Below are 24,496 nucleotides of genomic sequence, written 5' to 3' on the forward strand. Positions count from 1 at the left end.
TGTTACTCCTACTCCATACTCATTCCCTCCCCTCTCCTCCCCACACCCATCCCCTCCCCTTTTTTCTCTTTTTTCATGGGATGTGGGTGTCGCTGGCTAGGCCAGCATTTGTTGCCCCTTGAGAAGGTGGTGGTGAGCTGCCTTCTTGAACCGCTGCAGTCCATGTGGTGTAGGTACACCCACAGTGCTGTTAGGGAGGGAGTTCCAGGATTTTGACCCAGTGACAGTGAAGGAACGGTGATATATTTCCAAGTCAGGATGGTGAGTGACTTGGAGGAGAACATGGAGATGGTGGCGTTCTCATGTGTCTGCTGCCCTTGTCCTTCTAGATGGTAATGGTCGTGGGTTTGGAAAGTGCTGTCCTCCTCTTCCTTTCCCCCCTCCCCACCCCGCATTACACCCCCCAGCTCCCTGACTGGGAATCAATGCTGACCCTCTGCTTACCCTGCAGGTTTGTGATGGACGCCCCAGTTTCAGAGGCTCTGATATAAACACCATTGTCAATGTCGCTCCCAGTCACAACATACTTCCCATCGAAGGAGACATCGCAGCAGGTCAGAGGTCGACTGTGAACAACCGACCACTAAGAGGGAAGAGAGAGGCTGATCAGACAGCAGGGATTGACACAGCATAGAAGGAGGTCATTCAGCCCATCATGCCTGTACTGGTCCTTTGGTAAAGCTGTCCAATTAGTACCACTGTTCCTTCTCCAATCCTCTTATGGAAAGTGCTATTTTTTCTCTCAGTCCCCACCCCGATACCCCACTCACCCCCGATACCCCACTCACCCCAAAATATCCCACCCAACCTCAGATACCCTACTCTCCCCGATACCTCACTCACCTCCAAATACCCCACCCAACCTCAGATATCCTACTCTCCCCCACATACCTCACTCACACTCAGATACCCCATATACCCCACTCACCCCCCAATACCCAATTTACTCGCAGATACCTCAGACACCCTACTCACCCCCATATACCCCACTCACACTCATACCTCACATCACCATATACCCCACTCACCCCTGATACCCAATTTACTCGCAGATACCCCTAGATACCTCACCCAACCTCAGACACCCTACTCACCCCCGTATACCCCATTCTCCTTCCAATACCCCACTCACCTCCAGACACCCCACTCACCCCCAGACACCCCACCAGTCCTCAGATATCCCACTCACCCCCATATACCCCACTCACACTCAGATATCTCACACACACAGATACACCATGGTTCCATGGAGGGGAGCAAGAACAACCTGCAGAAAGGAATGGGAGCAGGTGGCCAGGGAGGTCAATTCCTGGCATCTGGACCCAAGAATCTGGCAGCAATGTTCCCTCTAAGCTGGGCATATACACATTTACGCAACAAACCGGAAATCTCCGAACACCAGGTTGCGTCCCTTAGATATGGTACATTCACAACTGGGCAAAAAATTTCAAGGTACTGTGCACTTAAATGAATAGGGCCACACACAACAAAAAACCAGTTGGAGGAGTTGTTGTCTGGCAGCAGTGCCACAAGAAGTCTAACAACTCCACGTGGATGCTCAAAAGCTTCACAGGACATCCCTTACCCATTAATTTACCAACCTCTTACTCTGCGCACTGCATCACACCCTCATCACTCACCCAGTGTTACTCCCTGGCACTCAGCACTCACACTTAACTCCACCCCACTCTCACACATTCAAATGCTATCAGCCTCACACATACGCTGCCTTCATACACCTCCATGTTTTCAACCATGACAGACACATCACCCAAACACAGGGCAACACAATCATTGACATTCTCCCCTCTCTTGCAGTTCAAGGTCACACACATTAGAAGGGACCTGGGTAGAGCCAACAGGAGTCAAGGACTCCCGTATCTTCTGAGGCCTCTGGAGGAGATGGCTCTCAGCAACATGGGCCCGGCTACAGCAATCCCGTGGTATCCGGCATCACCGAGAACATTGAGGATGATGGTGTGTTTCTGCCATATGCCCCTTCTCAACTCCCAGCCACCTGCCCAGTCACAGCAGCCCCAGGGGGAGGAGAGAGAGAGAACAGCACAGCATTTGTGTGAAAGCACTGTCACCCAGCTCCGATACGGGCACTGCATGTGCCTTGGAGGCGAGGATAGAAATGGGAACAACACGTGGTGAGTCACGAGCGGATTATGGTCAGGCCAGGGGACAAGATGGTTTGTTTGCCGGCCCACGGGAGGGGGCAAGGTCGCAGGTGAATTTTGCTGCAGAGAATTCATATGAGGAGTTTGATGGGGCAAAATACAGGTGAACACTGATGTGGATGCATTAACTGGCCTGCCAGACACCTTCCTGTCTCTGTCAAGGAGCATGATGGAGTCCGGCTCCAATTTGGCAGAGGCCACAGTGCAGAGTTTGCCCTCTCTGCAGCCTCTGCCCTATCTCCCTGTCGTGCTGCAGACCCAGAGGCAATGTCACTGTTTCCCCATCCCTGTTGCAGCCTTTGAGTGTGCAGCTCACCTAATCCTCTGCTCTCCCTGTGAGGATGCAGCAACACTCCCTGCCAAATCCAGGAACTCACTACAGCACCTCCAAAAAACTCCAGAGTACTTCCAGAGATTATGCAATAGCAGAAGTTATTCTAAATTACTTGAGCTCCAAATTGGGTACATGACTCTTTCATTAATGCTGATGTTAGACCCCTCTGAATGCTTGATCTACACTGAGTGACAAGTGAATTTATCCAACGGGCCTGCAGGATCCAAATTTGGAAGTTGAGCACCACATCTGCTGGTATAGCTGATGGTGGTACAACTTCACATTATTACGGTGGGTGCAGGGATGCCCGAGCAAGCCTGCCAGTAGAGGCTGGAGGCACAGTGCGCCACACTAGCAGAGCTGTCTCCATCAGTGTAACGGATCGGGATTCGACGTCCTAAATGTTTGCATAGACACACACACAGACACACACACACAGACACACACACAGACACACACACAGACAGACACACACAGACAGACACACACAGACAGACACACACAGACAGACACACACACACACACACACACACACACAGACAGACAGACACAGACAGACAGACAGACACACACACACAGACACACACACACAGACACACACACCATCATGGATAAATACCTACAAGAAGTTTTCCAGTTTCGACATCCCATGCTTTCAATGATTTGTCCCATGAGGAGGTGAAGAGTCTGCAGTTTCAAACATAAAAACAGGGTGAGGCTGAGTTACAGACTACAATCTGATTAACCCAACTCCTGTCCAAATCCAGTAATAACATTGTGTCTGTGTGGAACAGAGGATCACAATCCAACATATCACAGGACTGATCCCTCCCTCCTGCATAATCTTGTTTTACTTTACATTCACCTATCCACAGTGCAAACCTCAATTATTACCAGCAGACATACCCTCCCTCAAACCCACACCCCCACACTCACTCAAACCATCACACAAACACACACTCAAACCCATTCACTCTCACCCTCACACACTCCCTCATTCCAACCCACTCACATACACATTCACACATTCACTCAAAGCCTCTCTCACTCCAGTCGCTGCACATAACCGAAGTACCTCGTCCCTGGTATCATTCCAGTAAATCTCCTCTGCACCCTCGCGAAGACCTTCAATAAGCACCCAGAACTCAACACAATACTCTGGCTGTTTATGTCAGTGCAGCGCAACTGAAGAGAATTTCAAAGGGGTGTGAGAGGCACAGGGTTAACACTGATTCTCTATTTCAGTTGGTGTGCTGGACAGGAATTTGGGGGGAAGGCAGTGGTGTAGTAGTTATCTCACTGGACGAGCAATCCAGAGGCCCAGGCTAATGTCTGGGTTCAAATCCACCACGGCAGCTAATGCAATTTAAATTCAATCAATAAGAAAAAAAATCTGGAATGGGGAACATGAAACTAGCTTCAATTGTCGTAAAAACCCATCAGGTTCACTAATGTCCTTAAATCTGCCATCCTTACCTGGTCTGGCCTACAGAACCCCACAGCAATATGGTCAACTCTTAACTGACCTCTGAAATGGATATTCAGCTGTATCAAACAACTACACAAAAGTAAATAAGAAATGAAACTGGAAGGACCATCTGGCATTGACCTAGCCCCGGAAATGACAATAGCAAACTCAGCCCTGTCGACCCTGCAAAGTCCTCCTTACTAACATCAAGGGGCTTTAGCAAAAATTGGGATTGCTGTTCCACAGGTTAGCCAAGCAACAGCCTGACATAGTCATACTTATGGAATCATACCTCACAGACAATATCCCCAACATCACCATCCCTGGGTATGTCCTGTCCCACCAGCAGGACAGGCCCAGTAGAGGTGGTGGCACAGTGGTATACAGTCAGGAGGGAGTTGCCCTGGGGGTGTTCAACAGTTACTCTGGACCTCATGAAGTCTCATGGCATCAGGTCAAAAATGGGCAAGGAAACCTCCTCCAGCCACCACCTATCACCCCCCACCCCCTCCTGGCTGATGAATCAATATTCCTCTATGTTGAACACCACTTGGAGGAGGCACCGAGGGTGGCTAGGGCACATAATGTACTCTGGATGGGAGACTTCAATGTCCATCACCAAGAGTGGCTCGGTAGCACCACTACTGGTTGAGCTGGCCAAGTCCTAAAGGACATTGTTGCTAGACTGGGTCTGCGGCAGGTGGTGAGGGAACCAACAAGAGGGAAAAACATACTTGCCCTCGTCCTCACCAACCTGCCTGCCGCAGATGCATCTGTCCATGAAAGTATCAGTAGGAGTGACCACCGCACAGTTGCTGTGGAGAAGAAGTCCTGTCTTCACATTGAGAATACAATCCATTGTGTTGTGCGGCACTACCACACTGGTAAATGTGATAGATTTCGAACAGATCTGGCAACTCAAAAATGGGCATCCATGAGGCGCTGTGGGTCATCAGCAGCTGCAGGATTGTATTCAACTACAATCTGTAGCCTCATGGCCCAGCATATCCCCCACTCTACCAACACTACCAAGCCAGGGGATCAACCCTAGTTCAATGAAGAGTGCAAGAGGGCATGCCAGGAGCAGCACCAGGCATACCTAAAAATGAAGTGTCAACTTGGTAAAGCTACAACATAGGATTACTTGTGTGCCAAACAGCATAAGCAGCAAGTGATAGACAGAGCTAAGCGATCCCACAGCCAATGGATCAGATCTAAGCTCTGCAGTCCTGCCACATCCAGTCATGAATGGTGGTGGACAATTAAACAATTCACTGGAGGAGGAGGCTCCACAAATATCCCCATCCTCAATGATGAGGGAGCCCAGCGTATCAGTGTAAAAGACAAGACTGAAGCATTTGCAACCATCTTAAGCCTCAAGTGCCAAGTGGATGATCCCTCTCCTCCTGAGTTTCCCAGCATGATGCCAGTTTTCAACCAATTCGATTCGCTCCAGGTGATATGAAGAAATGCCTGAAGGCACCGAATACCGCAAAAGCCATGGGCCCTGACAACGTTCCGGTAATAGTACTGATCACTTGTGCTCCAGACCTTGCCACGCCCCTAGCTAAGCTGTTCCAGTACAGCTACAATGCTGGCATCTACCCGGCTATGTGGAAACTTGCCCAGACATGTCCTGGACACAAAAAGCAGGAGAAATGCAACCTGGCCAATTACTGCCCCAACAGTCTACTCTTGATCATTAGCAAAACGATGGAAGGTGTGCTATCAAGCAGCACTTACACAGCAATAACCTGTTCACTGATGCTCAGTTTGGGTTCCGCCAGGGCCACTTCAGCTCCTGATCTCATTGCAGCCTTGGTTCAAACATGGACAATAAAGCTGTACTCAAGAGATGAGGTCCTGACATCAAAGCAGCATTTGGCTGAGTGCAGCATCAAGGAGCCCTAGCAAAACTGAAGTCAATGGGAATCAGGAGGAAAACTCTACACTGGTTGGAGTCATACCTAGCACAAAGGAAGATGGTTGTGGTTGTTGGAGGTCGATAATCTCAGCTCCAGGACATCACTGCAGGAGTTCCTCAGGGTAGTGTCCTCGGCCCAACAATTGTCAGCTGCTTCATCAATGACCTTCCCTCCATCATAAGGTCAGAAGTGGGGATGTTGGCTGATGATTGTGCAATGTTCAGCAACATTTTCAACTCCTCAGATACTGAAACAGACCGTGTCCATATGCAGCAAGACCCGGACAACACTCAGTCTTTGACTGAGAAGTGGCAAGTAGCATTTGTGCCACACAAACGCCAGACAATGACTATCTCCAACAAGAAAGAATCTAACCATCTACCCTTCATATTCAATGGCATTACCATCACTGAAGCTCCCACTATCAACATCCTGGGGGTTACCATTGACCAGAAAGTGAACTAGACTAGCCATATAAATACTGTGGTTACAAGAGCAGGTTAGAGACAGGGAATTCTGCGGTGAGTAACTCACCTCCTGGCTCCCCAAAGCCTGTCCACCATCTACAAGGCACAAGTCAGGAGTGTGATGGAATACTCCCGATTTGCCTGGATGAGTGCAGCGCCCACAACACTCAAGAAGCTTGACACCATCCAGGACAAAGCAGACTGCTTGATCCGTAACCTATTCACCACCTTAGACATTCACTCCCTCCACCACCAATGCACAGTGGCAGCAGTGTGTACCATCTACAAAATGCACTGCACCAACTCATCAAGGCTCCTTCAAAAGCACCTTACAAACCTGTGACCTCTATCACCTAGAAGGACAAGGGCACCAGATGCATGGGAACACCAACAGCTAGAAGTTCCCCACTAAGTCACACACCTTCCTGACATGTAACTATATTGCCCTTCCTTCGCTGTTACTGGGTTAAAATCTTGGAACTCTCTTCCTAACAGCACTGTGGATGCACCTACACTATATGGACTGCAGTGGTTCATGAAGGCAGCTCACCACCACTTTCTCAAGGGCGATCAGGAATGGGTAATAAATGCTGGCCTAGCCAACAACACCCACATCACGTGAAAGAATACATTTTTCAAAAATTGCCTCAGTTATAACGGTTATATGTGTCTCAGTGAGTCTAGTAAGTCTTAATGTGCAGTTCAATCCAGTCAACTCTTAAAATGAAAAAGAAAGAATTGCAATTATATATTGGGTATCACAAAGCGCATTACAGCCCAATGGAGTGCTTTTTGAACTGTCGTCGCTGTTGTAATGTAGAAAACGCTGCAGCCAATTTTCACACAGCAAGATCCCACAAACAGCAATAAGCTAATGCCAGATAATCTGTTCTTAGAATTAAGTTGTCAACAGCTAGTCTCTCGCTTTCGCTCGAGCTCTGCAGTGAAGGCTTTTCTTGGCAGAGGTTTTGAAATCAGAAATAGTTGAAAGATTACCTTCGGTCATCGGGAGTAATGCAGCACTCAGTGAGTGGGGCAGATTGTAGCCCAAACTCAGAGACAGAAGTTCCGGTCAACAGATCCTGGCAGGGAACAAACAAGTCAGACTTTGAGTACTTTAACAATTCAAGCAGAGAAAAGAAAAGCTTTTATTTTATTTTTTTATCTTTTATTTATTATAAAAGAAAAGCTTTCCTTCTTTGGTTTGGAGCCCATAATTTCTAAATTTTCAGATGGAATTGGAGGAGGAGGTGGTGCAGTGCTATTATCACTGTTAAACTCTGGTAATCCAGAGACCCAGGGTAATGCTCTGGGGACCTGGGTTCGAATCCCACCATGGTGGAATTTTAATTCAATGAAAATCTGGAATTAAAAGTCTAATAATAACGATGAAACCATTGTTGATTGTTGTAAAAACCCATTGGTCCTTTAGGGAAGGAAATCTGCTGTCCTTACCTGGTCTGGCCTGCATGTGACTCCTGATCCACAATAATGTGGTTGACTCTTAAATGCCCTCTGAACAAGGGAAATTAGGCAATAAATGCTGGACTAGCCAGCAACGCCCACATCCCATGATCAAATAAAAAATCCATCATCGTAACCCTCTGTTCCCTGCTCCTTCATATGCTTGTCCAGCTTCCGCTTAAATACTTCAACCACTCCGTGTGGTAGTGAGTTCCACATTCTCACCACTCTCTGAATTCCCTATTGGATATCTTATATCAATGGCCTCTGGTTCTGCTCTTCCCCATGAGAAGAAACATTTTCTCTCCCCTCTATCAAAACCTTTCAGAATTTTAAAGCCGTCTATTAGGTCACCCTTCAAACTTCTTTCTTCAAGAGAGAAGAGACCCAGCCTGTCAATCCTTTCCTGATATTTATACACAAGCATTACTGGTACCAGTCTGGTAAATCTTCTCTGCACCCTCTCCAGTGTCTCTATATCCATTTTATAATATGGAGACCAGAACCTCATGCAGTACTCTTAAGTGATGTCCAACCAAGGTTCAATACAGATTTAGCATAACTTCCCTACTTTACAATTCTATCCCTTTGGAAGTAAAGCCTGGTGCTTGGTTTGCTTTCTTGTGGCCTTGCTAACCTGTGGAGTAACTTTCAGTGATTGATGTATTTGTACTCCGAGACCCCTTTGTTCCTCTGCCCCACGCAGACCTGCACCTTTCAAGTAATAAGTGTCCTCCTTATTCTTCCTCCAAAATGTACTACCTCACATTTATCCGTTTTGAACTTGAAATACCAATTATTTGCCTAATCTGCAAGATTATTAATGTCCTCCTGTAATATGTTTCGGGGAGACGTAGACAGGCTGGTGAAATAGGCTGATGAAATTTAATGCAGAGAGTTGTAAAGCGATAGTAAGAAGAATGAGGAGAGGCAATATAAAGTCAATGCTAAAGTTAAAGTTTATATTATTATAAAGTCAATGGCATTGTTTTAAAGGGAGTGCAGGAACAGAAAGAGGCAGGTCTGCATCAAAGACAGAAAGCAAGAATGATTTCCATTTTTATAGCGCTTTTCACAACCTCAGGATGTCCCAAAGTGCTGTACAGCCAGTAAAAAACCTTTCAGAAGTTCAGCTACTGTTGAAATCAAGAAAATACAGCAGCCAGCTTGTGCACAGCAGGATCCCACATACGGCAATTTTGTCAATTATAAGATAAGCTGTTTCAATGATGCTAGTTGAAGGTTAAATACTGTCCCTGGAACATGAGGAACAAGACCACTGCTCTTCTTCCACTAGAGTCCATGGGATCTGCCCTGTCTACTGAGAAGTCAGACAGGGCTTTGCTTTAACATTAGATTGGAATGACTGATAAAAAACTGACTTAATGATCTTACCCAGAGAATGACACGTCCATCAAAAGAGCAGCTGATAAATCGGCAGTCATTGAAACAAAATTTGCAGCAAGTAACTCGATCAGTATGGGTGGTGACAACACAAAATGGGATCTGAGCAGAAATACAGAGACAATGATTAACATTCCATTCCCCACACTGACCCGTTCCCCACACTCACCCGTCACCCACACTCACCCGTCACCCACACTCACCCGTCACCCACACTCACCCGTCACCCACACTCACCCGTTACCCACACTGACCCGTTACCCACACTGACCCGTTACCCACTGTGACCCGTTCCCCACACTGACCCGTTCCCCACACTGACCCGTCCCCCACACTGACCCGTCACCCACACTCACCCGTCACCCACACTGACCCGTCACCCACACTGACCCGTCCCCCACACTGACCCGTCACCCACACTCACCCGTCACCCACACTCACCCGTCACCCACACTCACCCGTCACCCACACTCACCCGTTCCCCACACTCACCCGTTACCCACTGTGACCCGTTACCCACTGTGACCCGTTCCCCACACTGACCCGTTACCCACTGTGACCCGTTCCCCACACTGACCCGTTACCCACTGTGACCCGTTCCCCACACTCACCCGTTACCCACTGTGACCCGTTACCCACTGTGACCCGTTCCCCACACTGACCCGTTCCCCACACTGACCCGTTACCCACACTGACCCGTCCCCCACACTGACCCGTCACCCACACTCACCCGTCCCCCACACTCACCCGTCCCCCACACTCACCCGTCACCCACACTGACCCGTCCCCCACACTCACCCGTTCCCCACACTCACCCGTCCCCCACACTGACCCGTCACCCACACTCACCCGTCCCCCACACTCACCCGTTCCCCACACTCACCCGTTCCCCACACTGACCCGTTACCCACTGTGACCCGTTACCCACTGTGACCCGTTACCCACACTGACCCGTTCCCCACACTGACCCGTTCCCCACACTGACCCGTTCCCCACACTGACCCGTTCCCCACACTGACCCGTTACCCACTGTGACCCGTTCCCCACACTGACCCGTTCCCCACACTGACCCGTTCTCCACACTGACCCGTTCCCCACACTGACCCGTTCCCCACTGTGACCCGTTCCCCACACTCACCCGTTCCCCACACTCACCCGTTCCCCACACTGACCCGTTCCCCACACTGACCCGTTACCCACACTCACCCGTCACCCACACTCACCCGTCCCCCACACTGACCCGTTCCCCACACTGACCCGTTCCCCACTGTGACCCGTTCCCCACACTCACCCGTTCCCCACACTGACCCGTCCCCCACACTGACCCGTCCCCCACACTGACCCGTCACCCACACTCGCCCGTCCCCCACACTGACCCGTTCCCCACACTCACCCGTTCCCCACACTCACCCGTTCCCCACACTGACCCGTTCCCCACACTGACCCGTTCCCCACACTGACCCGTTACCCACACTCACCCGTCCCCCACACTCACCCGTTACCCACACTGACCCGTTACCCACACTGACCCGTTACCCACACTGACCCGTTCCCCACACTGACCCGTTCCCCACACTGACCCGTCACCCACACTCACCCGTTACCCACTGTGACCCGTTCCCCACACTGACCCGTTCCCCACACTGAGCCGTTCCCCACACTGACCCGTCACCCACACTGACCCGTCACCCACACTGACCCGTTCCCCACACTGACCCGTCACCCACACTGACCCGTTCCCCACACTGACCCGTTCCCCACACTGACCCGTTCCCCACACACCGACCCGTTCCCCACACACCGACCCATTCCCCACACACCGACCCCTTCCCCACACACTGACCCGTTCCCCACACACCGACCCGTTCCCCACACTGACCCGTTCCCCACACACCGACCCATTCCCCACACACGGACCCGTTCCCCACACACCGACCCGTTCCCCACACACCGACCCGTTCCCCACACACCGACCCATTCCCCACACACCGACCCCTTCCCCACACACTGACCCATTACCCACACACTGACCCATTCCCCACACTGACCCATTACCCACACACTGACCCATTACCCACACACTGACCCATTCCCCACACACTGACCCATTCCCCACACACTGACCCATTCCCCACACACTGACCCATTACCCACACACTGACCCATTCCCCACACACTGACCCATTCCCCACACACTGACCCATTACCCACACACTGACCCATTACCCACACACTGACCCATTCCCCACACACTGACCCATTACCCACACACTGACCCATTCCCCACACACTGACCCATTACCCACACACTGACCCATTCCCCACACACTGACCCATTCCCCACACACTGACCCATTACCCACACACTGACCCATTCCCCACACACTGACCCATTACCCACACACTGACCCATTCCCCACACACTGACCCATTACCCACACACTGACCCATTCCCCACACACTGACCCATTCCCCACACACTGACCCATTCCCCACACACTGACCCATTCCCCACACACCGACCCCTTCCCCACACACTGACCCATTCCCCACACACTGACCCATTCCCCACACACCGACCCCTTCCCCACACACTGACCCATTCCCCACACACCGACCCCTTCCCCACACACTGACCCATTCCCCACACACTGACCCATTCCCCACACACCGACCCCTTCCCCACACACTGACCCATTCCCCACACACTGACCCATTCCCCACACACTGACCCATTACCCACACACCGACCCATTCCCCACACACTGACCCATTCCCCACACACTGACCCATTCCCCACACACTGACCCATTCCACACACACTGACCCATTCCACACACACTGACCCATTCCCCACACACTGACCCATTCCCCACACACTGACCCATTCCACACACACTGACCCATTCCCCACACACTGACCCATTACCCACACACTGACCCATTCCCCACACACTGACCCATTACCCACACACTGACCCATTCCCCACACACCGACCCATTCCCCACACACTGACCCATTCCCCACACACTGACCCATTCCCCTCACACTGACCCGTTCCCCACACACTGACCCGTTCCCCACACACTGACCCGTTCCCCACACACCGACCCATTCCCCACACACCGACCCATTCCCCACACACCGACCCATTCCCCACACACTGACCCATTCCCCACACACTGACCCATTCCACACACACTGACCCGTTCCCCACACACCGACCCATTCCCCACACACCGACCCATTCCCCACACACCGACCCATTCCCCACACACTGACCCATTCCCCACACACTGACCCATTCCACACACACTGACCCATTACCCACACACCGACCCATTCCACACACACTGACCCATTCCCCACACACTGACCCATTCCCCACACACTGACCCATTACCCACACACTGACCCATTCCCCACACACCGACCCATTCCCCACACACTGACCCATTCCCCACACACTGACCCATTACCCACACTGACCCATTCCCCACACACTGACCCATTCCACACACACTGACCCATTCCCCACACACTGACCCATTCCACACACACTGACCCATTCCACACACACTGACCCATTCCCCACACACTGACCCGTTCCCCACACACTGACCCATTCCCCACACACTGACCCATTCCCCACACACTGACCCATTCCCCACACACTGACCCATTCCCCACACACTGACCCATTACCCACACACTGACCCATTACCCACACACTGACCCATTCCCCACATTTAAACACACCACCGTGAGTGATTTTCAGTGTGTGAAATGAACCGTGTGTATGTATGGACCGTGAGACTAACTGTGAAGCCTCTACTGTTGAATGGTGTGTGAGGTGCTGACTTGATAGCAGCAGATGGGTATAAACAGTCCTGTGCAGGAACATCCTGTCCTGCACTTGTTTCTATGATCCAGTAGAAACAGTTTGCTCTCCATGTGTCTGTGTCAACACTCCCTGATCAATGTTTCACTGTGGACAACTCACTCACAGACAGCTATCAGCAATCAGCAGCTCCTTTGGGGTTTGGATGTGAGAAGGGTTTCTGTGTGCTGGGGGCAAGGAGCTATATATGGTATGATGATTGTGACAATCATTGTCTGCTCTGCCTCACCTCTTCTACTCCCATGTCTATTCAACCATTCAGTATTCCCATGATAACCAAGTGTTCATTCAGCTCTGTCCCTGTCCAGACTGAGTGTCTCTGTGTATCCCCCATTAACTGTGAATCCCACCCATCCTCCTGTGCATCCCACCCTCTCCCTGTGTATTCCCCCTCCCTGTGTATCCCACCCATTCTCTGGTGTATCCTGTCCTCACCCTGTGTATCTCCCTGCCCTGTGTGTCTCACCCATGGTCCTGTGTATCCCACCCCCGGCTGTGCATCCCCCCCTCCCTGTGAATCCCATTCACTCCCTGTGTACCCTACTCATTGTCCTGTGTATCCCGCCCGCTCCCTGTGTATCTCCCTGCCCTGTGTGTCTCACCCATGGTCCTGTGTATCCCACCCCATGCTGTGTAACCCCCCTTGCCTTATAAATCCCATTCTCCGCTGTGTATTCAGCACCTTCCTGTTCCTGTGTCACAGGCTCAAGAGGCTAAATGTCCTCCTGGTTTGAGCAATTTTCCTCTAAACCTATGACCAACTGACCTATGTTGGAAGGACACATAAAGAGATGATTGGGGGATTAGGAAGCTGGGGAGAGTTTAGAGTTGGGGGGATATTGTGGGGATGTTTTCTCATTTTTCATGGGATGTGGGCTTCGTTGGCTGGACCAGCATTTATTGCCTATCCCCAATTACCCTTGAGAAGGTGGTGATGAGCTGCCTTCTTGAACCACTGCAGTCCATGTGGTGTATGTACACTCACAGTGCTGGTTGCAGATGGGGAAACTTGTTTTGATGTGGTGGGGGGGGGTAGGTTTGGGTAGGGGCATTGGAGGCGAGGTTGTGATTTGGGATAGAGCTGCCTAGGTTTGTGTTGGGGGGCAGGGATGTTCAGCTTGTGGTGTTGGGGGTTTGCGATGGCAGGCTTTGGACAATGAAGGGGCTACAATTGCTGTGTCGGCACCAATCAATCAGGTAGCTGACCTATTTCTATCTCCATGGGCAATGCTGGCTGTTGGGGTACCTTACCTGTGCCTGTCTCCGTGGCGACACCGGTTACCTTACCTGTGCCTGTCTCCATGGCGACGCCGGTTACCTTACCTTACCTGTCTCCATGGCGACGCCGGTTACCTTACCTGTGCCTGTCTCCATGGCGACGCCGGTTACCTTACCTGTGCCTGTCTCCGTGGCGACGCCGGTTACCTTACCTGTGCCTGTCTCCATGGCGACGCCGGTTACCTTACCTGTGCCTGTCTCCGTGGCGACGCCGGTTACCTTACCTGTGCCTGTCTCCGTGGCGACGCCGGTTACCTTACCTGTGTCTGTCTCCATGGCGACGCCGGTTACCTTACCTGTGCCAGCCGCTGGTTCTCCCAGGCTGTCTGCTCCACGCTGTCGCTCTCTGGGGGTTTGGTGGTTTTCAGTGCCAGGGGGTCTGAGAGAGGGTCCGGCTCAGTGTCCGGAGTGGTCACTGAGGGGTATTCGTGCAGCATAGTCAGGGAGTGGAAGGGGGGGGGTGGTGGGGAGGGATCTGGGCTGTGCCACAAGGGAAACCCTCACACCGCGTCCCGTCTCCCTGGCAACCCGGTGGCGTCACAGGCCCCGCCCACCTCCGGCGCATGCGCGGCGGGTTAAACTCTCGGCGAATGAAATCCGGTTGGAAATCGGTTTAAAATCCAGGGGGGGCGCGGAGTGGGTTGGGGGAGGGTTTGAGTCGGAATCAGGAGCCGGAAGCGCCGGCTTTCGGAGCGCGTGTGGACGGCCGTTACCATGGGGACGGAGTCACGTGCCGAGCCCCGGGGGGGCGGAGCCACAGGGTCAGGCTGACCCCTGACCCGGGTCTAGTCCCTCGGGTGGCCCAGCTTGACTGTGCTGCAGCCCTGGGGGATATTGTTGGGCTGTTTGCAGGATGTGGCCCAGCATTTATTGCCCTGGGGAAGGTGGTGGTGATGGTCACACAAACTGGGGATGTATCCCCCGGAGTTTAGAACCTTAAAGGCCAATTTGATTAAAGATGTGGAGATAATAAGGGGCATCGAGGTGGATGGAGAGTCTGGGACCAGGAGGGCAGAGCCTAAAAATCAGAGCCAGACCTTCCAAGAGTGAGATCGGGAAACACGTCTTCACACAAAGGGGCTGGTAGAAGTTTGGGACCCTTTCACAAACACCATAATGCTGGGGTAAAAGCAAAATACTGCGGATGCTGGAAATCCACAACAAAAACAAAAATACCTGGGAAAACTCAGCAGGTCTGGCAGCATCTGCGGAGAGGAACAGTTAATGTTTCCGAGTCCGTATGACTCTTCAACAGAACTAAATAAAACAAGAAAAGAGGTGAAATATCAGCTGGTTTAAGGGGCGGTGGGACAGGTAGAGCTGGATAGAGGGTCAGTGATAGGTGGAGATAACCAAAAGATGTCACAGACAAAAGAACAAAGAGGTGTTGAAGGTGGTGATATTATCTAAAGAATGTGCTAATTAAGGGTAGAAAGCAGGATGAGCAAGGTACAGATAGCCCTAGTGGGGGTGGGGTGGGGGGAAGGGATCGAAATAGGCTAAAAGGTAGAGATAAAACAATGGATGGAAATACATTTAAAAATAATAGAAATAGGTGGGAAAAGAAAAATCTATATAAATTATTGGATCAAAAAGGGGGGGATCGGAAAGGGGGTGGGGATGGAGGAGACAGTTCATGATCTAAAATTGTTGAACTCAATATTCAGTCCGGAAGGCTGTAAAGTGCCTAGTCGGAAGATGAGGTGCTGTTCCTCCAGTTTATGTTGAGCTTCACTGGAACAATGCAGCAAGCCAAGGACGGACATGTGGGCATGATAGCAGGGTGGAGTGTTGAAATGGTAAGTGACAGGGAGGTCTGGGTAATGCTTGCGGACCATAATGCTAGCTCAATTAATTTTATTTCTGAGATTGGTAGATCTTTTTAAAGCAAACGTATTAAGGGACATGAAAGAAAGGTGGGTTTACACTACAGAGTTAGGTCACAGATCAGCCATAATTTCATTGAATGGCAAACAGGCTCCTGAGGTTAAATGGCCTCCTCCTGTTCCTTTACATCGTGTAACTGGCTGACATACCATCCAGTGGTGGAGGGAGCGAATGTTTAAGCTGGTGGATGGGTTGCTTATCAAGTGGGCTGCTTTTCCCTGGATGGTGTTGACTTTCAATTGTTGTTGGAGCTGCACTCATCCAGACATGTGGAGAATATTCCATCACATTCTGACTTGTGCCTTGTAGATGGCGGACAGGCTTTGGGGAGTCAGGAGGTGAGTTACTCTTTGCAGAATTCCCAGCCTCTGATCTGCTCTTGTAGTCACAGTATTTATATGGCTAGTCCAATTCTGCTTCTGGTCAATGGTAACCCCCCAGGATGTTAATAAGTGGGGTATTCAGCGATGATGCCATTGAGAGGCAAGGGGAGATGGTTAGATTCTCTCTTGTTGGAGATGGTCATTTCCTGGTATTTGTGTGGTGTGAATGTTATTTGTTACTTATCAGCCCAAGCCTGAATGTTGTACAGGTCTTGCTGAATGCAGGCATGGACTGCTTCAGTATCTGAGAATTTGCAAATGTTAATGAGCACTAAAATCATCAGCAAACATCCCCACTTCTGACCTTATGATGGGAACTATATAGCACCTTTAACCGTGGAAAACGCCCAGACACTTCAAGGTAGCATTATAAGTCAAAATATTTATCTAAAGTTACATAGAAATAATAGGGCAGGAGGAATGAAAAGATCACTGGTATTAGAGCTGGAGGAAGTTAGAGATAGGGAGGGGCAACACTATAGAGATTTGAAAGCAAGAACAAGAATTTTAAAATCGATGTGTCACACTGGGAGCTAAAACATTTTAGTGAGCACGGTGGGGGCAATGGTAAACAGTACTTGATCAGATTTAAGATAAGGGCACTAGTTACAAGACTGCTATGGCTGTGGAACATGGGAACAGGAGAAGGCCCTTAGACCCCCTTGAATTTCTGATCAGCCTGAATCAGTGAAGACTGGGACATGTTTTGCTCTGTGCAGATGGAACTCTAGTCACAGCTGCCTGACATATTTCCCTCAATCCCTCATTTCACTTAGTGAAAGACAACAGAATGTTTAATTAAAGACTTTATTTCAAACAGTAAGAAAACTGTACAAAGTTCAAGGATTTAGATCCAAATTCATTCACATTTTGATTCACTGTACATGAGATTAATTGTCCCTGCTAGACCTTGACAGCAGAATATTCATTTCTAGCAGTATGACAGACTGTTTGTTTATATTGTCTTCAGTCATTTAAACTTCCTCAGTTGCAGTAACATTTCTTTGGTGAGAATTACAGAAAGACTGCCATTTCTCTAGCCCCTTTCACAAGCTCAGGACATCCCAAAGCGCTTCACAGTCAATGAAGTATTTTTTGAAGTATAATCACTGTAGTGATATAGGAAATGCAGCAGCCAATTTGTAGTCAACAAGCTCCACATGCACACCAGCATGTGCTCCCCTCCACCCCCACTCCAACAAGGACTGGGCCTGTTCTGCCAGTTGCTCTGAAGTCGTTCCATGGGAGCTGGGCTGAGTGCGTCCCTGGGGAATCTCTTGCTTCAAAATCCATGTGGGACGGTATTCAGTCTCTTCTCAGGAGCCAGAGGAAGAGCTCAGCCTGTGGGAGGATGCGTTGTCACTCCGTCCCCTGAGAGCGCAGTACCAATAGTTTAGTGTGGGACAGATCATCCCCTCTCCACAAACCCAGCACCAACCAGTGAGCCCTAGTACTGGCCAAGATCTCCAGGTATCTCTGACTTTGATCACAATATTGATGTGGAGTTAATTTTGATAAATAAAATACGTCACAACAGTTCCAGCAGCCTCAGTAAGACAGCAGAGAATCAGAATAATCTGCGGGAGAATGAGAGACACTCACAATAAATACATTGGGGTGACAGGCAAGGGATGTAGCGATCCTGATCCTTCCAGCTGTGCTGGTAAAGGTACTGAGCACTACAATGGAGGCTAGCAATCTAGAATTAACACTGTGACTGCCACACAAGCAATGCTGCAGCAAAATCAAAACAATTGCAGTAATATCTAACTGGAAGATATATTAAGACAGAAGCTCACAACAGTTCCAGGTGCTTCGAGCAAACTGACTCATGACATTCTCACAGTTGGTTATAAACAAATCAAAAAAATATATAAGGTGGAATTTGTAGAAGGCATGTGATGCTCACAGGTCAGTGAGCTGAGCTCTCCTGTGTCAGAGTCACCGGCATTAGTGTTCCCCGTCTGGCTTCCTTTCTTTGGGCAGTTACTGACAATTTACAAGAAAAGCTTCCAGCCAATAACAGTCAGGACAGGATGCAGTGTGAACATGTGGAGAATGCAGGTTATCACAGAGTGACTGGCTACTCAGCTTCCCGCTTCACCATCTCCTTCACTGCCACCCTGTCTCACCGTCTCACCAACGGAACATTTTTCAATCTGTGAAAAAATAACACAAACACCATCAGACACACTCACCCCAATAAAGGATTGGGCTTCACATCAAATGGTGAGATGGGGTCACACTTCAAGGCGACTTGAGTAAAACATATAAGATCCTGAGGGGTCTTGACAAGGTGAATGTGAAGAGGATGTTTCCTCTTGTGGGAAAATCTAGAACTAGTTTAAAAATAAGGGGTCACACATTTAAGATAGAGATGGGGAGAATTTTATTTTCTCTAGGAGAGCCGCGAGTCTTTGAAACTCTTCATCAAAAGGCAGTGGAAGCAGAATCTTTGAATATTCTTAAGGCAGAGCTAGATAGATTCTTGATAAACAAGGGGTGAAAGATTATCGGAGGTAGGCAGGAATGTGGAGTTGAGGTTACAATCAGATCGGCCATGATCTTATTGAATGGTGGAGCAGGCTCGAGGGGCCGAGTGGCCTCCTCCTGCTCCTAATTTAACGTTCACATGTTCGTATTAGATTACTGTAAGGGTATACAAGATGTTCAGTGAGGATCTAATGCAAGTCATGAGAAGGATTGATACAATTTTGAGCTCTATGGGAATCAAGGTTCAGGGAAGGAAAGGAGTTGAGGCAGAAGATCAGCCATGATCGTATTGACCAGTGGAGGAGGCTGGAGGGGTTGAATGGTCGATTGCTGATCCAGTTTCTTATAGGTTTGAGAAGATGGACTTCAGACTCAGAGTGAATATTAGAGGATCCAACCCATAATGGATTGGAAGGTGATTTAATTTCTTAAGAAATGGAATTGATGAACACAGAGAGGGAACTAAAGTGGACAGTAATAGAACAGGCTGGATGGAATGTATGGCCTCCTTTCATTTTTAAACTTGCTTCAGATTTTGGTAAAGTTTAATTAATGCCGCCCTGATCTGCCTCTCATCAAGAAATAGTGATTATTTTAAGCCACAGCAGAGGTGCAATAGGAGTCAATGTTAGAGTGAGGCTGGAGTCACATGTAGACCAGACTGGGTGTGGGGTGGGACTGGAGACACATGTAGACCAGACTGGGTGTGGGGTGGGATTGGAGTCACACGTAGACCAGACTGGGTGAGGGGTGGGACTGGAGTCACATGTAGACCAGACTGGGTGAGGGGTGGGACTGGAGTCACATGTAGACCAGACTGGGTGAGGGGTGGGACTGGAGTCACATGTAGACCAGACTGGGTGAGGGGTGGGATTGGAGTCACACGTAGACCAGACTGGGTGAGGGATGGGACTGGAGCCACATGTAGACTAGACTGGGTGAGGGGTGGGACTGGAGTCACATGTAGACCAGACTGGGTGAGGGGTGGGATTGGAGTCACATGTAGACCAGACTGGGTGAGGGGTGGAACTGGAGTCACATGTAGACCAGACTGGGTGAGGGGTGGGACTGGAGTCACATGTAGACCAGACTGGGTGTGGGGTGGGACTGGAGCCACATGTAGACCAGACTGGGTGTGGGGTGGGACTGGAGTCACACATAGACCAGACTGGGTGAGGGGTGGGACTGGAGCCACATGTAGACTAGACTGGGTGAGGGGTGGGATTGGAGTCACACATAGACCAGACTGGGTGAGGGGTGGGACTGGAGTCACACGTAGACCAGACTGGGTGAGGGGTGGGACTGGAGTCACATGTAGACCAGACTGGGTGTGGGGTGGGACTGGAGTCACACGTAGACCAGACTGGGTGAGGGGTGGGACTGGAGTCACATGTAGACCAGACTGGGTGTGGGGTGGGACTGGAGTCACACGTAGACCAGACTGGGTGAGGGGTGGGACTGGAGTCACACGTAGACCAGACTGGGTGAGGGGTGGGACTGGAGTCACATGTAGACCAGACTGGGTGAGGGGTGGGACTGGAGTCACATGTAGACCAGACTGGGTGTGGGGTGGGATTGGAGCCACATGTAGACCAGACTGGGTGTGGGGTGGGACTGGAGTTACATGTAGACCAGACTGGGTGAGGGGTGGGACTGGAGTCACATGTAGACCAGACTGGGTGAGGGGTGGGACTGGAGTCACATGTAGACCAGACTGGGTGAGGGGTGGGACTGGAGTCACATGTAGACCAGACTGGGTGAGGGGTGGGACTGGAGTTACATGTAGACCAGACTGGGTGAGGGGTGGGACTGGAGTCACATGTAGACCAGACTGGGTGAGGGGTGGGACTGGAGTTACATGTAGACCAGACTGGGTGAGGGGTGGGACTGGAGTCACATGTAGACCAGACTGGGTGAGGGGTGGGACTGGAGTCACATGTAGACCAGACTGGGTGAGGGGTGGGACTGGAGTTACATGTAGACCAGACTGGGTGAGGGGTGGGACTGGAGTTACATGTAGACCAGACTGGGTGAGGGGTGGGACTGGAGTCACATGGAGGCCAGACCAGGGTGGGGTGGGACCAGCAGGTTCCCATCCCTGAAGGTTGCTAGTTTAGGTCCTTAGTGAGTTTAGACTCACAACGCAAGTTTCAATGTGACATTCTAGTTTTTAACCAGCAGGAACCAGGCTGCCACGCAGCATAAAACATCTGCTGAGCTTCCCCATCACTGTTCCAGCCCCAGGACACTGCTTCAGGGAGCTCCACTGGAGCCAAATGAAAAACCCCAACCCAACCCCCAATGTCACCAGTCTCCCAATCCCCAGTCTCAGCCTCCCAGCCCCTAAACCTCCCAGCCCCTAAACCTCCCAGCCCCTAAACCTCCCAGCCCCTAAACCTCCCAGCCCCTAAACCTCCCAGCCCCTAAACCTCCCAGCCCCTAAACCTCCCAGCCCCTAAACCTCCCAGCCCCTAAACCTCCCAGCCCCTAAACCTCCCAGCCCCTAAACCTCCCAGCCCCTAAACCTCCCAGCCCCTAAACCTCCCAGCCCCTAAACCTCCCAGCCCCTAAACCTCCCAGCCCCTAAACCTCCCAGCCCCTAAACCTCCCAGCCCCTAAACCTCCCAGCCCCTAAACCTCCCAGCCCCTAAACCTCCCAGCCCCTAAACCTCCCAGCCCCTAAACCTCCCAGCCCCTAAACCTCCCAGCCCCTAAACCTCCCAGCCCCTAAACCTCCCAGCCCCTAAACCTCCCAGCCCCTAAACCTCCCAGTCTCCCTTTCCCGAGTCTCAGCCTCCCAGGCCCTACACCTCCCAGTCTCCCATTCCCCATATCTAGACCCCTTGTAGATTATCTACACCCCCGACCCCATTGATGGCAGTGCTGGCTCATTTAATAACTTGCATTTATATAGTGCCATTCATGTAGTAAAACAACACAGGAAATATAATCAAACAAAATTTTACACTGAGTTATTTAAGGAGGTATTAAGACAGGTGACTAAAAGCTTTGTCAAATAGGTAGGTTTTAAGGACCCTGTTAAAGGAATAGACAGAGGTTTAGGGAGGAAATTCTAGAGCTTGAGGCCTCAGCTGCTAATGATACAGCCTCCATGGAGGAGAGATTAAAATTGGAGATGCTCAAGAGGCCAGAATTAGAGGAGTGCAGAGATCTCAGAGGGTTGTGGGGCTGGTGGAGATTATAGAGATAGGGAGGGATGAGACCATGGAGGGATTTGTAACAAGGATGAGAATTTTTAAAATTGAGGTGTTGTTGGTCTGGAAGCCAGTCCAGATCTGTGAGCACAGGGGTGGGGTGTGAGCTAGCATATGGGCAATAGAGTTGTGGATAAGCTAAGGTTTATGAAGGGTTCAAGGTGTGGGGAGGTGGTGACATAGTGGTATTGTCACTAGACTAGTATTCCAGAGACCCAGGGTAATGCTCCAGGGACCTGGGTTTCAATCCCACCACGGCAGATGGTGAAATTTGAATTCAATAAAAAAAATCTGAAATTAAAAGTCTGATGATGGCCATGAAACCATTGCCAATTGTTGTGAAAACCCATCTAGTTCACTAATGCCCTTAAATCTGGGGAAGGAAATCTGCTGTCCTTACCTGGTCTGGCCTACATGCGAGTCCAGACCCACAGCAACGTGGTTGACTCTCAAATGGCCTCTGAACAAGGGCAATTAGGGATGGGCAATAAATGCTGGCCTAGCCAGTGACACCCACATCCCATGAATGAATATGGCCAGGAGAGCATTGGAGGTGTGAGAAATTGATTTTTTTATAAAATATTTTTGGAGGATTGTGTGTATGTGTGTGTGATTTAATTAAGCCGGGCAGGGATTAATAGGAGGCAGATTGTCTGGGAGGTTGAAAACATAAAAAGGAAGATAAGTGGAGAGTAAGAGGTGCCAAGAGACATATCTGCAACTTGCAGGAGTTCCATAGGTAAATAGAAGGGAGCATATTATATTTTATTGACCCAAAAGCAAAGACAAGATGGATACATGAAAGATCTTATGTTTGGAAGGATTTGAGTTTCAAAGAAGTGTGAGAACAATGGAACCTGAGATGAAAGGGAAAAAAGGTAATTTAGAGTTACTGCAGAGAGCTTAGGGTAGCTGTTTTGAGCTGTAGTGTTGAGCTGGAGCTGAGATGTAGCAGCCAGGGCTATAGCTGGAGCTGTGGCAGAGAGAGGATGCAGTTAGAATCAACCATCCAGTCAAGCCAGCTGCAAAAAGCAGTTTTATTCTGAAATTTGAATTTTCACAGCAGAGTGGAAGAGTGTTACAGGTCATGTGCTATGCCTTTAACTGAAGCTCCAGCAGTTTGCCTTGGGTAATATTACTGGATTTTTTTTAATAGTTAAACACCTGTAAGGGAGTGTTGCCTGGAAAGTGTTTACTTTTGGGTCTGACCACGTAGAGTGTCTTTTTGTGGGAATTTTTTGTAAGACTAAGTTTAACTGTGTATCTATAATCTTGTGTGTTTAAGTTTTCTTTTATTCTTGTTAATAAAACTTTTACTTTTAATTTTAAAATCCCAAAAGTATTACTGGACCTCTTCCTGCTGATATCAGTACATCCCCTCTTCGTTATCAGAATACAAAAAAAGGGTGTGGCCCGTAAGCCAAGTTTCCCTCTGGGATTGGTTTGCGCAGCAATTAACAATAGTAAAATATAAGTGTAACAAAGACTTGGATGAAGGTTTCAGTAGATGAGCTGAAGCAGGGTGAAGATAGGCAATATAATGGGATTAAGCAGTACCCTGGAATGCTGAAGAACCATCTGAGCCAGCAATCAGATCAGTGAATCTTTCACAAAGGGGTTTGCCCTGGGGAAGGTGAGCAGAATGGGGAATGGGACAGACACTCAAAAGAACCCAAATCTTAATTCAGTGAACAATTAAACAGGAGGAGGTCATTTAGTCTGCCGAGCCTGATCCACCATTCACTAAGATCATTGCTGATCTGTGACCTAACTCCACACACCTGGCTTTTCCCCAATATCCCTCAATTCCTTTGGATAACAAAAATCTATCAATTTCAGTTTTTAAATTAATATTTGACCTACAATCGATTGCCATTTTCTAGCAGAGTTCTAAATTTCAACCATTCTTTAGCAATTTCTGACAGTTACTCTACTCTTCTGTTTGTTTTTGAACTATTATTTATTCAATCCTTTCAATCTAGGCCCTCCCCTCATCCCGCACTTGCCAGTTTAAAGTCTTTGTGACCACCCTATTTATCCTTTCCGCTGGAATCCTGGTCCAGTGTGGTTCAGGTGGAGCCTATCCCAATGGT

The 24,496-nt window shown here is 49.8% G+C and overlaps 2 protein-coding genes across 4 annotated transcripts in view; both read right to left on the reverse strand.

Moving 5' to 3' along the window:
- LOC144682320 (WD repeat-containing protein 88-like) overlaps window positions 1-14,862 on the reverse strand; it is a 73,706-nt gene extending 58,844 nt beyond the window's left edge. The window contains exons 1-5 of the mRNA XM_078544794.1: window positions 14,722-14,862; window positions 9,237-9,347; window positions 7,374-7,459; window positions 3,141-3,204; window positions 445-583 (exon numbers count right to left, since the gene is read on the reverse strand). Of these exons, the coding sequence (XP_078400920.1) occupies window positions 445-583; window positions 3,141-3,204; window positions 7,374-7,459; window positions 9,237-9,347; window positions 14,722-14,862 (541 nt within the window). The remainder of the gene's footprint in view (window positions 1-444; window positions 584-3,140; window positions 3,205-7,373; window positions 7,460-9,236; window positions 9,348-14,721) is intronic.
- Window positions 14,863-17,491: 2,629 nt separating this feature from the next.
- Window positions 17,492-24,496, reverse strand: part of gpatch1 (G patch domain containing 1) — a 65,671-nt gene continuing 58,666 nt past the window's right edge. For 2 of the 3 annotated variants that reach the window (XM_078544703.1, XM_078544702.1), the window contains exon 20: window positions 23,960-24,027. In XM_078544703.1, coding sequence (XP_078400829.1) covers window positions 23,994-24,027 — 34 coding nt within the window. In that variant the 3' untranslated portion in view covers window positions 23,960-23,993. Of the gene's footprint in view, window positions 18,855-23,959; window positions 24,028-24,496 lie in introns of those variants that run through there. The other variant, XM_078544704.1, reaches the window with a different exon arrangement.

Source organism: Cetorhinus maximus, chromosome 6 (assembly GCF_964194155.1).
Source record: "Cetorhinus maximus chromosome 6, sCetMax3.hap1.1, whole genome shotgun sequence".
NCBI classification, from domain to species: domain Eukaryota; kingdom Metazoa; phylum Chordata; class Chondrichthyes; order Lamniformes; family Cetorhinidae; genus Cetorhinus; species Cetorhinus maximus.